At 42.9% G+C, this 15,418-nt stretch overlaps 1 protein-coding gene across 1 annotated transcript in view; it reads right to left on the bottom strand.

The window, feature by feature from the left end:
* Positions 1-4,673: 4,673 nt before the first annotated feature.
* LOC128064008 (zinc finger protein 345-like) overlaps positions 4,674-15,418 on the bottom strand; it is a 53,424-nt gene continuing 42,679 nt past the window's right edge. The window contains exon 6 of the mRNA XM_052656830.1: positions 4,674-4,957. Within this exon, the coding sequence (XP_052512790.1) occupies positions 4,674-4,957 (284 nt within the window). The remainder of the gene's footprint in view (positions 4,958-15,418) is intronic.

Genomic DNA, 15,418 nt, shown 5'->3' with positions numbered 1-15,418 from the left:
AAGTACTGGAGCTTTCTCTGCCTGGTTCTAGCCTTGACCTTCCTCAGGGGCCCTCAAGCTTCCTGTGAATTCTCTCAGGACCTAGAGTCATAAACTCACCTGCTTCAATCGTCCTTTGTTCTTCTGTTAGCTAAAACTTTTCAGGGGCTCATTTAAGCAAATGTCAATTTAACAAAGTCACAAAAAGCATAATTAAAAGCCATGATGGGAAAGTTCTGAACCAAGATTTATAAAATCTTCCCCTGTATAATTCTTAGCACAAGTTTCTTGTCTAGGCTTAAAGGAACTGTTTTCTCATGGCCTTGGCATACTTTGAATGCAAGATATAAGTATCTGAAGATATATACATCATATAATTTATATAACACACATTGAATACAGTATATAAATATCTGAAGGTATGTACGTTAGCAGTGAGAAAACCAAGAAGGAATATGTGAGTGTATGTGTATTTGTACACATTTAACTTAGAGAATATAGAAAGGCTAGATCAAAACTGGTCATTTTAGACTTGCAGATGATTGACTAAAAACAGCAAAACTTGTCAATTTGTCAATTAATCTCTTTTGTCTATTTTTCATGGAATTCATTTCCTTAAATGTCAGGAGGTTACACTTTTTAAGGAACTTCCACACTGTGCTCCCCCCGTGACTGCCCCAGTTTACATTCCCTCCAGCCATGTAGGAGATTCCCTGATCTCCAAGCCTCTTCAGCGTTTATGATATTATTAGTGGGCTCTTTGCTAATTGTTATTCTGACTGGCATGAGGTGATGCATCATTGTAGCTTTGTTTTGCATTTCTTATTGTTTAGCACTGGTGAGCATCTTTCATTTGCCTCTTGCCCATCTAAAAGAGCAAGTTGCCCCACCCAGCCTCAGCAGTTGTGGGGCACAGGCTTAGTTGCCCCAAAGCATGTGGAGTATTCCTGGACCAGGGATCAAGCCCGTGTCCCCTGCACTGTCAGATGGATTCTCCACCACTGGGTGACGCGTCTGTTTAGCTTTGTTTCCTTTTGAGATGCATGTATATTTTGTATTAGAATATAATTGCTTTACAGTGTTGTGTTAGTTTCTGCTGTACGACATCATCAATCAGCCATAAGTATACATGAATCTGCTCCCTCTTGAACCTCCCTCCCGTGATCTCCATTTCACCCCTCTGGTCAGCACAGAGCACCAAGCTGAGCTCCCCGTGCTATCCAGCAGCTTCCCACTAGCTACTTGTTTTAACCATCAGTTCAGTTCAGTTCAGTTCACTTGCTCCGTCATGTCCAAGTCTTTGAGACCCCATGGACTGCAGCACGCCAGGCCTCCCTGTCCATTACCAACTCGCAGAGTTTACTCAAACTCATGTCCATTGAGTCGGTGATGCCATCCAACCATCTCATCTTCTGTCGTTCCCTTCTCCTCCCCACTTCAATCATTCCCAGCATCAGGGGCTTTTCAAATGAGTCAGCTTTTCGCATGAGGTGGCCAATGTACTGGAGTTTCAGCTTCAGCTTCAGTCCTTCCAATGAACACCCAGGAGCAGAAGATTCTAGGAGACATTCTAGAAATACAGGAACCAAAACCCAGTGGGTAGAGAAAGGATTCTGGAAGGCAGTTATCCTCACCCAAGCAGGCGAGGTTCCTGTAGTTCTCTAACATCACGACCCTGTACAATTCTCGCTGACTGAGGTCCAGGCATTCCCACTCTTCTTGAGTGAAGTCTAGGGCCACATCCTGGAATGTCAGCCGTCCCTGAAATACAAAGTACAGGTTCCATGTCGCCATGGGAAGACTTCCTAATGTGACCCAAGAGGAAACCAGCAAAAGAAATGGTTTTGATTTTGGAGAATGTCTGGTGTTATACACAAGAATATAATTTTTACACAGTAATATTTTCTACCACATTTTTAACCCCAAGAAAAGACGATGAGATATGATCCATCAACCACTACAGCAATTATTCTGATTTCGAAGAGAAATTATATAATCAGATCAACATTGGCATATATATTTTTGAGTGTTGTACTCAGTTGACAGAGGATGAACTGTCTATCAAAAGAAACAGGAAATGTTTTTTCAAAGCACTTCCTGATCCAAATGTTCTGGAGTGGGCTCAGTGTGCCACATTTTTCACAGGCTTCTTTGAACTAGTAATGTTGAAAATTCTGCTCCATGAGTGACAATGTGTGAATAGCAGTGAAGTACAATAGTAAGGAAAGAATTCACATTTAACTTTGAAGTTTAAGTGCTTTACAGATTTTGCAGGTCTGATAGCATAGTAACCTCGGCAACAAGAATCATTTTAACGATCTGGTAAATACTACTTTCTGACAGTTTTCAGAGACTTGAATGTATAACAGAAATAATTTAAAATCAATAATGTTGCTGTAGCATCTTTTGGCAAATATTTTAACAACCATTCTTTAAATGACAGCTAAAGGAACGGGGTAGCCTCTTGGGTTGCCATCTATGGGGTTGCACAGAGTCAGACACTACTGGAGCAACTTAGCAGCAGCAACTTTTACTTCAGTTTGTGACTCTAGACTTTAAGAAAACACAGACAAATGCACAGAGCTAACGCTAATGCAAGTTTATAGAAATTTCTCTATTTGTAATAATACTAAAAACAAGAAAAGTGTTAGTCACCCAGTCGTGTCCTACTCTTTGCAACCCCAGGGACTGTAGCCTGCCAGGCTCCTTTGTCCATGGGATTCTCAAGCCACGAATACTGGAGTGGCTAGCTATTCCCTGCTTCAGGGAATCTTCAAAAAAGAAAAAATCAATCCAATGGTGTTAACATGTTCATGCATACTGACATACACTAAAATGGGACTGTATACTTACTAAGAGAAAAATTGTCATGTCAATAAAATCAGGATAATTTTTAACTGATTGAAAATGTACATAAATATTTGAGGATGATATTGTTAGGTAGGTAGAATAGGGAAAAGGAGTCCAAAATGGCGGTGGCTAAGAGACAAGGAAGGTCCGAGGACCAGAGTGGAGACTTCACGCAGAACAAACAGCACTCCTAGCTAAACCCAATTTGCATAGGGCAGGCCCAGGCCGAGGAAAAAGGATCGGTCCATTCAATCCAGAGGAGTAGGAGTCTGGTGAGCTCTGAGGGTGTCACTGAAGGGGGGCCTGTGCAGTAGACCCTGGGGTTTGGCAAGACTGCTGGTCTCCAGGAAGGGGGTCGTCTAGTGGAGGTGCTCACAGGACTGGCTGGTGGGAGTTCAAGGACCTGCAGGCTGCCTGCTGCCTAGACAGACCCTGAGGCAGCAACAGCACGGGGCAGTCAGGGAAGCTCTCAACAGTACTCTGTATGATCCTTCTTATTCGAACCATCACAATGTCCGAGTAGGTTCAAAATGGGAGAGGAGATACAGCATAGAAATGGTGGAAAATGTATGAATTTATGAGAGTTTAACACCAGTAAGGAACTAATTTCTACACATGCCATCCCCCTGTGCTACAAATAGTTTCTTATAACGTTATCTTTCCTGAAATCTTAAATAGGTGGGAGACGTTAATGCTGGTGGTGCGTTTACCCTTCCTTCATTCCACATCAACGGTAACATGAAAAAACCATTCACTTTTATTAATGAACATACATTAATTTTACACAGAGGGAATAAAACTTTAGAACTGTTGTTTGATCCTTGATTAAAATACAGATTACGAGCTTCTAAATACTTTCCTGTTTCTCTGACGAAATGATCTGTGAATGTGATTTATGTGGTTTACAAAATGGAGGCTAATGTAGTAAACAGGGATGGACATAAATTATATTAATATGACTCTTCCAGAAAGAGTTTTCTATACTTACATCAGGTGGAAGAGAAGGTGTCCTTACTTCAAGCCTGCCAGCTAATATGCATGATTTCTCGATGTTGATGTTATAAAAAGACCTTCGATTTTAATGAACAATCCTTGTTTTATGCTTAAAAAGCAATTGACATAATTATTGAAAACTTAGAGCAAACTTCCTTCTTACTTTGAATTATTCCCTGAACACTTACATCATGGTGACAACACAGATGTTCGACATCAGTGACAAATACCTCCATCTAGAGGTTTAGTGTGCATATAACATTACTGTGTTCTTAATCTTATAAATTGGGGAAAAATTATAAATGATTCCCACCTAGAAGGGCTTCTCTTACAATCGAGGTAACAACCATCAAAAACAGATGTTCATATATACAGTAGAAACAAATCACAGCAGAGTTACTTGAGAGTTGAATGACATTCGTTTGGGTTCCTTGATGATCTCAAATAACATTAATATAAACAAGGATACATGACTAATAATTATACCTCTGCAAATATCCACCCCTTCATCTTGTGATCCATATGAACATATCAATTTAGTGCATGTTTTAAATATGGAATACTTGCTACAGTGTTTCTGTTTAGAGTAATTCAACAAAAGTGGTCCTAATGAAATGGTTTCTGGTATGAATTCTCTGGCATTGATTTACTTGTGATGTTTAATTAAACACTTGTCTATATTTTGTATTTCATTCATGCATCTTTCCAAAGTAAACACTCATTTTTTGAAAATTGTAGGATCTATCTTTTTTATCACTGATTCATTTCTAGGGTTTCTCTGCAGTATGTATTCTCTGATGGGGCGTGAGGTAATAGCTGTGATGAAATCCTTTGCCACATTCCTTACATGTCTAACATTTCTCTGCAGTATGAATTCTCTGATGTCGAGAAAGGCCTGAACTCTGGGGAAAGGCTTTGCCACAGTCTGTACATTTATCAAGTCTCTCCCCAGTATGGATTCGTTGATGTCGAGTAAGATGTGAACAATGGATAAAGGCTTTGCCACATTTTTTACATTTGTATGGTTTCTCCCCAGTATGAGTTCGCTGTTGTACAGTAAGACTCAGGTGCCAGTTAAAGGCTTTGCCACATTCTGTACCTTTACAAGGTCTCTCCCCAGTGTGGATTCGTTGATGTTGGGTAAGAAGTGAATAATGGGTAAAGATTTGCCACATTCGTTACATTTATAAGGTCTCTCCCCAGTATGAATTCACTGATGTTCAGTTAAAGTTGAACTCTGCTAAAAAGCCTTGCCAAATGCTATACATTTATATTTTGGCCATCTGATGAGAAAAGCTGACTCATTTGAAAAGACCCTGATGATGGGAGAGATTGAAGGCAGGAGGAGAAGGGGACGACAGAGTATGAGATGGTTGGATGGCATGACCGACTCAAAGGACATGCATTTGGGTAAACTGCAGGAGTTGGTGATGGACAGGAAGACCTGGCGTGCTGTGGTTCATGGGGTCGCAAAGAGTTGGACACGACTGAGCGACTGAACTGAACTGATTCATGTCAATAAAATCAAGATCATTTTTAATGGGTTAAAATATATACATCTACTTGTGAATGATATTCTTTGTATATTTTAAATACACTAGGGGAAACATATACAACAGTATAAGATAAATTAGATCTCTTGGTTCTGAAACTTTAATTTCTTGACAAACTGTATCATTTTGTTGAGCTGTATCTTAGAAATTCAACACAGGTGAAAACAGATTAGCACCAATATGATTATTGCAAATATTTTGAAAAAAAATGTGAATAAGAAGACTATGTGTGATATGAGTGTGGAGTGTACTGGAAACATCACACCTGGGCTTGAGTGATGAAAATGCCTACTCCCAAAACCCAGTGTCTATCATCAACACAGTGAGCGTTCATTTTCCATGAGAAACCAAAAAGACGCAGAATTTCTCCATTAACTGTGAGGGTTTTCACACGTTCCCCACTCCATTTTTCCACAGCCTTGTTTAAAGACAGAGGATAAAATGAACTACCTAACCTGATAATCTCAGAGAAATCACCAGAGCCAGTGGACATCACCTGTCATGGTGTAAATGGATCACACGGAAGATGCACTATCAGAGCCTGGGCGTTTAGGGAAAAATAAGGAAATTATAACTTGAACCTAACAAACAGATATCAGTTTTATGCAAATTCATTCTATATATACTTCCTCTGTTTTGTATCCTAACAGTGTGTTTAACTAGTAAGCCTTAGCATCACAGAGGAGTGTCTCCTAGTTTTCTTTTTATTTCGGTGCATTTTTTGAAAAATTCTGGATCACTGACTTGATTCAATATATAAGGGCATTTTCTAACGCCTAAGGATCTGAATTGTATCCACGTGTTAACTCATCATGGCATTTCCCCTACTTCCCGAAGATCCCAACACTGAACCACATCCCAGTGGGAATCTCGGATACCAGTGCTTCTCCGTGTTGAGCTCTCACAAAGGGAATATATTCACCAGCTGAAAGTCACTCATTCAGGTTGGGAACTCATCATGTTCTATAGAAAGCCAGGATAGAGACAGGATGGAGAACAGGATCTGGGACACAAGGGAGAGGTGGTCTAAAGAGCTGGTCTTCACTATGATAAGAAGAAAAGGAAAAAATAAGAAGTGGATAACAAACACCTCAGGCAGAAAAATCAGAACCAGAGAACTAAAGGTTTGCAGATTCTCAGTCTAGGCATTTCGGGAGGAAAACCAGACAAGCCCAGGCCCGGAACAGAACATGTACCTGAGAAGCTACCATTTCCTCCTCTTCTTCCTCCTGCTCTGTCTTCTCTGGGGATGTTATGTAGCAAACACACCTCTGCATCTTGAGAAAATACCTTCAAAGGCATCTGCACAGCTCTTTAACCTGCAACTACTTCACCTACAGACAGAAGGACTTGAAAAGCTGAAAAGACCCACCTCTCCTGTCCTGTCTCAGGAGAGATTCGGGAACAATCACCTCCTACCTGGAGACTAGCCTGTGAACTTATTTCTTGATTGTTCTCTCCTCAGAGAGAGCTCCTAACCCTCTGCTCACACAGATGATGTGAGCTGACTGACTTCCCTGGTCCAAATTCAGCTAGACCCACCCTGCAGCCTCTCCTCAGACTGAAGCCAGGCCTCAGCTCTCACAGATGGACCAGGAGCCACGTCCTTAACCCGGGCTTCCTGTTAGAGTCCCCTGGAGCACTTCCTACACACCACACTGATGCCCCCACAGGACCAAGAGAGAACTCTCTGGGGAAGGCACCAGGGAGGTCCTGTCCTAACACTGGTCACATGACCCTGATGGGAAACAGCTGGAAATCACTTGGCCAATGGTTCAGATTCTTTCTGAACCATTTCAGTGATTATGAACCTCTCAAGGTCTGGTCCCAACTCTAAGAAGTTATGAATCTGCAGGTCTGAGGTGGGGCCATTAAATATATCTTTAGCAAGTTCTCTGCTCTGATGCTTCTTCCCCAAGACCCACACTCAGGAGCCCTGAGCTTGAGTCTTCTCACTCAGCACAGCTGAGACATCTCAGGAGGGGAGGGTTTAGGGTGGGAATTTCTGAGGGAGATTAGGCTAGAACCAGGCAGAAAAAGCTCCAGTTCTTGGGGTTCAGGCCTTTCTAAGGGACCCTGGGTGAAGTGCTGTGGGCTCCCCAGGCTGAGCGTGGATGGGTCCACTCAAACCAGAGGAGCAGGATTCTGGTGAGCTCTGAGGGTGTCATTGAAGGGGGGCCTGAGCAATAGACCCTGGGGTTTAGCAAGACTGCTGGTGTCAAGGAAGGGGGTCATCTAATGGAGGTGCTCACAGGACTGGCTGCTGTGAGTTCAAGGATCTGCAGGCTGCCTGCTCCCCAGACAGACGCTGAGGTAGCAACAGCATGGAGCAGTCAGGGAAGCTCTCAACAGTACTCTGTATGGTCCTTCTTATTAGAACCATCACAATGTCCCTGCTGTTATGAGAGGGTAACAGGCAGGAAGGCCAAGGAGGACCTGGGAGACTATTTAGAGGACCCAGAAAAATATATTAGAGCTTTTAAAGGTGTTACTTTGCTTTATGACCTTACTTGGAAGGATGTTTTATATATCTTGGGACAAACGCTGACTCCCGACTCAAAGACTGGAGTTTTGGGAAAAGTGGTTGCTTATGGAGATGAATGGCTTGGTAATGAATCAGTAGGGAAGAGAGAGGACGAGATAGCGGCCCTCCCTACTGGGAATCAGGTAGTCCCAATTATAGTACCAGACTGGGACTACAACTCAGCTAAAGGAAGATGGGATCAGAGTCATTTTGTCAGATGTATTCTTGAAGGACTCAGGCAGGCACATTCTAAGCTTTTAAACTATAGCAAATTGGCAGACATAGAACAGGAGGAGAAGGAAGCTCCTAGACAGACTAAGAGAAGCTCTTCGCAGATTCACTGAGATTGATCCCGAGAGTGAAGAAGGAAAAGTGATCTTAAAAGATAGATTTATCACTCAGTCGGCTCCAGATATCCTCCATAAGCTACAAAAACGGGCGTATGGACCAAATCAGTCATTAGATACTCTGTTACAACTGGCTCAGATGGTCTATTACGGTAGGGAATATGAGGAAAAGAAAGACAAAGGAAAAGGCGGAAGCCTTTGCAATGGCTATGAAAAACGCTCTTAAGCAGCCAGAGAAAAATGCCCAGAGGAACCCAGGTGAAAAGGGATGAGCTTGCTATTATTCTGGAAAGGAGGGGCACCTCAATCGGGATTGCCCTCAGGCATCTAATCCACCCCCGGCTCCATGTCCAGTCTGCAAAGGACCACACTGGAAGAGAGACTGCCCTCAGAGGCGTAGGACTCTGGGGTCAGACTCTCAAGACAATCATGACTGAAGGTGCCCAGGGGTGCCCACACAAGCTCCCGTCCTAATTACACCTGAGGAACCCTGGGTATTAATAATTGTGGGGGGCCAAACCGGCGATTTCCTTTTAGATACTGGGGCAACTTACTCTGTGCTTACTGAAGACCCTGGCCCACTTTCTTCCCGATCCGCTTCCATAATGGGACTGTCTGGACGAGCCAAAAGGTATTATTTCAGTAATTCTTTATTTTGCAACTGGGATTCTTGTCAGGCAGGCCGGACGGCTCAGTGAGGTGCATATCACCGGGGACCTGAGTCATGTTTCCTGTCCTTGACCATATAGGGAAAAATTCCTATATGTGATAACATAAGGGAGGCAATGTATGAGCTCATTCTGCCTGTCCAATCCATTCCTTGACCAAATTAGGAAGACTTCCAGTACACACCAACCAGAAAGAGACAGGACATGCGCTCATCCTGCCTAGCCAATCATGTAACGCCAGCTACTCCTGTAACTGAGACAAAGAACTGCCTGTATATAAGCAGCCATACTCCTTTGTTCGGGGCTTTCGTCAGATTCTGCCGTGTCGAATGAGACTTGAGCCCTAGCAGGCTGGAAATAAAATTCTCTTCTTGCCTTTGCATTACTGTGGTGGACTTGTTCGCTCTCTCGGTGGGTTCGGAGATACGGGCTCGGTGCATAACAATTCTGTGCTATTTTCACACGAGTTTCTGATAACAATTCTGTGCTATTTTCACACGAGTTTCTGATCATGCCAGAATCTCCCTCACCCCTTTTGGAGAGGGATATACTGAGCAAGGTCCATGCCTCTGTTTTTACGAATACGGAGCCCTCCCTTTCTCTTCCTCTAGTTGAACAAAATGTAAATCCTAGAGTATGGGCTGATGGAAAATCTGTGGGTCGAGCACAAAATGCTATTCCTGTAGTTGCCAAGCTCAAAGACCCACTTATTTCCACATAAGAGGCAGTATCCTCTGAAACCTGAGGTTAAGGAAGGGTTAAAACCCATCATTGAAAATTTAAAGGAACAGGGACTATTAATTCCCTGTAACAGTCCTTGCAACACTCCTATTTTGGGTATAAAGAAATCAAATGGTAAATCGAGACTAGTTCAAGATTTACCTATAATAAATGAGGCTGTAGTTCCTTTACACCTCATGGTGCCTAATCCTTATACTCTATTGTCTGAAATTCCTGAACGAGCCAAATATTTCTCAGTAATTGATTTAAAAGATGCCTTCTATTCAGTGCCTTTGGCAGAGAAAAGTCAATTTTTATTTGCCTTTGAAGACCCTACGCAGCCAGCTTCTCAGTTAACCTGGACAGTTTTGCCCCAGGGATTTCGTGACAGTCCTCACTTATTTGGGCAAAGTTTGTCACGGGATCTACAAAACTTTAATAGATCTGAAGCGGTGGTGTTAGAATATGTAGAGGATATTTTGCTCTGTGCTGAGACAGAGGAATCTTGTTCACAAGCCTCAGATTTCTTAAACTTTCTGGCAGGCTGTGGTTACAAGGCATCAAGAGAAAAGGCTCAGCTTTGTCAACAATCAGTTAGATATCTGGGCCTAATCATATCAGAAGGGACTAGGGCCATAGGCCCTGAGAGAATTAAGCCTATACTAAATCATCCCCTACCTATGACTTTAAGACAATTGAGAGGATTTTTGGGAATCACAGGTTATTGTCGCATTTGGATTCCGGGTTATGGGGAACTTGCCCGGCCTTTATATAAACTTATACCTGAAACTCAGCAGGCCCAAACTGACAAACTGGTTTGGTCACCAGAAACTCAAAAGGCTTTTAAGGTTCTTCAAACTGCTCTCCTGCAAGCTCCAGCTCTGAGCTCGCCCACAGGGTCAGAATTTAATTTGTTTGTCACCGAAAGGAAAGGTATAGCCTTGGGAGTTTTGACACAACCCCGAGGGCCTCACCAGCAACCTATTGCTTATCTAAGCAGAGAATTAGATGTAATTTCACGTGGGTGGCCCCACTGCCTAAGAGTAATTGGGGCAACGGCTTTATTAGCACCTGAAGTTTTAAAAATAATTAATGGACAAAATCTTACTGTACTGACTTCTCATGATGTGAGTGGAATCTTAAATTCTAAGGTTAATATTTGGATGACAGACAGTAGGCTTCTTAAATATCAGTCATTGTTGTTAGAAGGACCAGTAACTAAGCTTAAAGTCTGTGGAAATTTAAATCCTGCCACTTTCCTTCCTGAGAAGGAAAATGAAACACCTGATCATGATTGTTCTCAGTTCCTAACTTTAAACTATGCAGCTCGGGAAGATCTAATGGATACGCCATTAGACAATCCTGACATGGAAATATTTACAGATGGCAGTTCCTTTGTTCGGGATGGAAAGCGTAAAGCAGGTAATGCCGTGGTGACTGCTGAACAGGTTTTGGAAGCAAAATCTCTCCCCCAGGGAACCAGTGCTCAGTTAGCAGAGCTTGTGGCTCTGACCCGAGCTCTAGAGTTAAGCAAAGGGCAGCGGGTAAATATCTACACGGATTCTAAATATGCTTATTTGACTTTACATGCTGATGCTGCAATATGGAAAGAAAGACAGTTTAAAACAGCAACAGGAGAACCTATTAAGCATTTCAGAGGGATCGAGAGACCTTTAAATGCTATATATTGTCCTAAAGAAGTAGCTGTTATGCATTGCAAAGGGCACACAGCAGGGATGGGAGTAAAGTAGCCGAAGGTAATCAGCTGGCTGACTCTCAAGCCAGAAAAGCGGCACTTTAGGAAACCCCTTCACTGCAGATGCCTTTGATCTGGACAGGTCCTGTGGAACAGGAAAAACCACAATATACGAGGAAGAATTAGAAAGATATGAAAAAAGAGAAGCACAGATTACTGATAAAGGATGGTTACAGTCTGAGGATGGACAATTAATAATTCCTGAAAATGCTCAATGGAAAATTCTTAAGGGTTTACACCAGAGTTTTCATTTGGGTGCACAGAGTACTTACCAAATGGCTTCTCGTTTGTTTGAAGGTAAAAATGTAATGAAAACTTTAAAGAACATTATCAAAAGGTGTGAGGCTTGTCAGAAAAATAACCCAAAGACTGAAAAACTAGCAAAATCTGGATTACAAAGAAGTGGGAAGTATCCTGGAGAGGACTGGGAAGTTGATTTTACTCATACGCCAAAAGCTAATGGATATTCTTGCTTACAAGTTTGGGTAGATACTTTTACTGGATGGATGGAGGCTTTTCCCTGTCATAGTGAACAGGCTAAGGAGGTTATAAAGATTTTAATCCTTGAAATTATCCCCCGGTTTGGGTTGCCAGGAAGCCTTCAGAGTGACAATGGCTCCGCCTTTAAAGCTGCTGTACCTCAGGGGGTATCTAAAGCTCTAGGAATAGAACATCACTTCCACTGTTCCTGGAGACCCCAATCCTCAGGAAGGGTTGAAAAAGCTAATGATATTATCAAAGGACATCTGCGCAAATTAAGGCAAGAGACGCAGGACAATTGGATTAAAGTCCTACCCATAGCTTTAATGAGCGCCCAAACTGCCCCCAGAAAGGAGGGCCTGTCCCCCTTTGAATGTATTTATGGAAGCCTTTCTTATGCACAGACATTGTTATAGACCCTGAAGCCTTGGAATTAACTAGTTATGTAACTCAGCTCTCAGCTTTTCAACAGGCATTAACAGAACTCCGGGAGACGACTCCTGACCCCGCCTCTGAGTCAAGCAAGCCTCTATTTGAGCCAGGAACTGAGGTCCTCATAAAAACTTTGGGATCTCGGGGCCCATCCCTCGAGCCCCTCTGGAAAGGCCCTTACCAGGTTATTCCTTCTTCTCCCACAGCTGTCAAGGTACCAGGGGTTGCTTCGTGGGTACATCACACTCGAGCTAAGAGGTGGCACCCTGACCAAAACTAAGTGACATCTTTATATGTCTTTACTTTCTATTCTCTGACTTTGTACTTTCCAGATGGGCCTAACAACCTATGTGAGCTTACTTCTGCTGACTCCAGATATCCTGAGTCTGCCGTTTGATCCTCAATACAATGCCTTCCTGTCCTGGGCTCACTCCTACGCTGCATTCCACAATCAGTCTAACTGCTGGGTCTGTGAAACACTCCCCTCTTCATCAGTAAAAGGCTTCCCATGGTGGACATCTTCACTTCAAGGAAAAGACTTTCGCCAAGTGTGTAAATACCTACGACAGCAATTACATGCGATGCCTCTCCTTCATCTGATGACATCTACCAACCCTAAAATGGACTGGTGCAGCACTTTATACTTTACCTATGGACATAATGTGACTTTTAATTTTGATTATACATTGTCTCGGTTCAATGACTATTTTGCTACACGTAAGGCAAGTAGGTCTGGATCTAATGGTTTTTTTACCTGACGTTTATCAAATATGGGATGAGGTTATGTGGCTACCTCCTGAAAAAGGACGTTTAATATCTACTGCCCCTATATGCTGGGAACAAACAGAGCCATCCCCAAAGTTAGCCAACAACTTAATTACAATGATTGGAAACAATTGGGATTTTTGCCTCAGGAAATACGCAACGTAATCATTCCCGTGTTTTCCAACCCCAGTTCAGGTCCTCCCTTTGTCTGGCCAGGCACTATTGGGCCTGGATATCTCAGTCAGCTGGCTTGCTCCAAACGGGACTTATTGGATATGTGGCTCTTACCTATGGGCATGGCTTCCCCCTGGTTGGATAGGGAGATGCACCCTGGGTCTAGCCTTTACTCACGGCTTTATATTTTCAGAGCTCCCAGAAAAGCCTGCTAATTTACGTCACCTTAAAACTCGGTGGGCAAGGTCTGTATTTCACTGGTATGATTATTTGGCTGCAGTCTTTGTTCCCTTTTTGGGAACTACAGATGTTATGCTACGAGTGGATGCTTTGACTAATTTTACTCAACAGGCATTACAAGATTCTCAAAAGGCTATTTCAGCTCTTAATGCTGAACAAGCACAAATTAGAAAGGTGATTTTACAAAACAGATGGGCTTTAGATATTCTGACAGCTGCGCAAGGAGGAACGTGTTCTATTATTCATACCCAATGCTGTACATATATACCTGATATGAGCACGAATGTTACTCATTTTACTAAACACATGAACAGGATGATTGAGGCCATGGATACTCCTGAAGCCTCAATTGCCTCACTTTGGGAGACGTTAACTCATTCCCCATGGTGGAAAACTATCTTAATTACAATAATTCTGATTGTTTTGTTTTTACTATTTGCTCCCTGCATCTGTAACTGTATAATTGGATTTGTTTCTAGCCGCATGAAAGCTTTCAAGTTACAAATGGTTGCTCAAACTCCTGCTACTTCTACAGCTGCCTCCAACTAGTATTTGGGGCCCCTGGATCAGATATCCTCAATACGAGGATTAGGAGAATATGTTGCCTCGTCAATTTAGGGACAACACCCCTCCTCAGCTTGGAAGCAGTTATGGAACGAAAACGACACCCGTTTTCCCTAGGCAACATAATTCTAAGAGTAAAGAGGGGAATGAGACGGTAACAGGCAGGAAGGCCAGGGGTCTCCAAATGGAGGAAATAGCCTGCAAGTGTCAGACATTTTATCTCCCTTAAGCGGCAGGAGGAAACAAACGCGATATTTTTTCCTTCTCTATACAAATTTAAAAGGAGTTTTCTCTTAAAATTCTGTGTTGCCATGACACCTGGTTTCACCTGAAGTTAAGCAATGCCTTTTTCTTATGGAAATGTTTATCTTCAGCTATGCTAATGTCCTATGCATTTACCCCAAACTCTGTCTTCAAGTTGGTTCCGCCTATTGGGCTCAGAACTTACTTGATAAACCAGTATGTTATACTCTGATATTGTTCCTCTAATCTGTGTAAATGACACTATTTGTATGGTGCTCTGCCCTTCTTTAAGGTTCAAGTTAATCCTTTTATGGCCCAAGATGAACCATTTGGAGCCAAGATTATCCCAAAATACATCTTATGGGTGAGGGGCCTGGTGCCATTCTAAGTTTTGAGACATTCCTTTCCTTCATTAACAGACTGCTGGTGACTATATAACATCCAGCTAAAGACTAGCAGGGGGGTACTCTTTCTGCCCCCTTCTGATGCCTATGTCAGAAGCTTTCTCTATCTCCTTTATACTTTAATAAAACTTTGTTACACAAAAGCTCTGAGCCATCAAGCCTTGTCTCTGGCGCTGGATTGAATTCTTCTCCTCCGGGGGCCAAGAATCCTGGCATCGTAATTCAAAAACAACCTTTCACTGGTCCCTGCACCCTCCCCAGGATGTGGGCATGACATTTGCTAAGATCGATCCCCCTACAGAGGCCTGTGGGTGCATGTCCACACTTATTATGGGATGGGGCCCCCTCCCTTTTCGGCCATGAAGGAGGCTTCCTGCCCTTGTACAGAGAAATCTTCCTTGACCTCAGGAGTGGGCCTCTTATCTCTTTACTCTCGCAGACTTCAGCTTCTGCCACTAGATTTGTCCTTGGAGTGTGTGAGTGAGAACACAGCTTCAGTTTCACTCCACTTGACAAATACCAGCTGTCCAGCCCAGAGGCCCCTCTATCTCCTATGTCAAATCCTGCTGAGAGACGTGAACCCCAAAAATCTTTATTGGGAGGCTGAAGGGCGAAGGTCTGTCTTCTGTAGCTTCCTCAGGCTGGCACGGGGCTCATAGGCCCTGCCAGCTGCACTATTTCCTCTCCTGCCTGCTTTGCACAGCTGTTTCTTGCGTTGCCAAATGT

The sequence above is a fragment of the Budorcas taxicolor genome, chromosome 18 (genome assembly GCF_023091745.1).
Source record: "Budorcas taxicolor isolate Tak-1 chromosome 18, Takin1.1, whole genome shotgun sequence".
Classification (NCBI taxonomy): domain Eukaryota; kingdom Metazoa; phylum Chordata; class Mammalia; order Artiodactyla; family Bovidae; genus Budorcas; species Budorcas taxicolor.
This window is presented reverse-complemented; position numbering and strand designations above follow the sequence as displayed.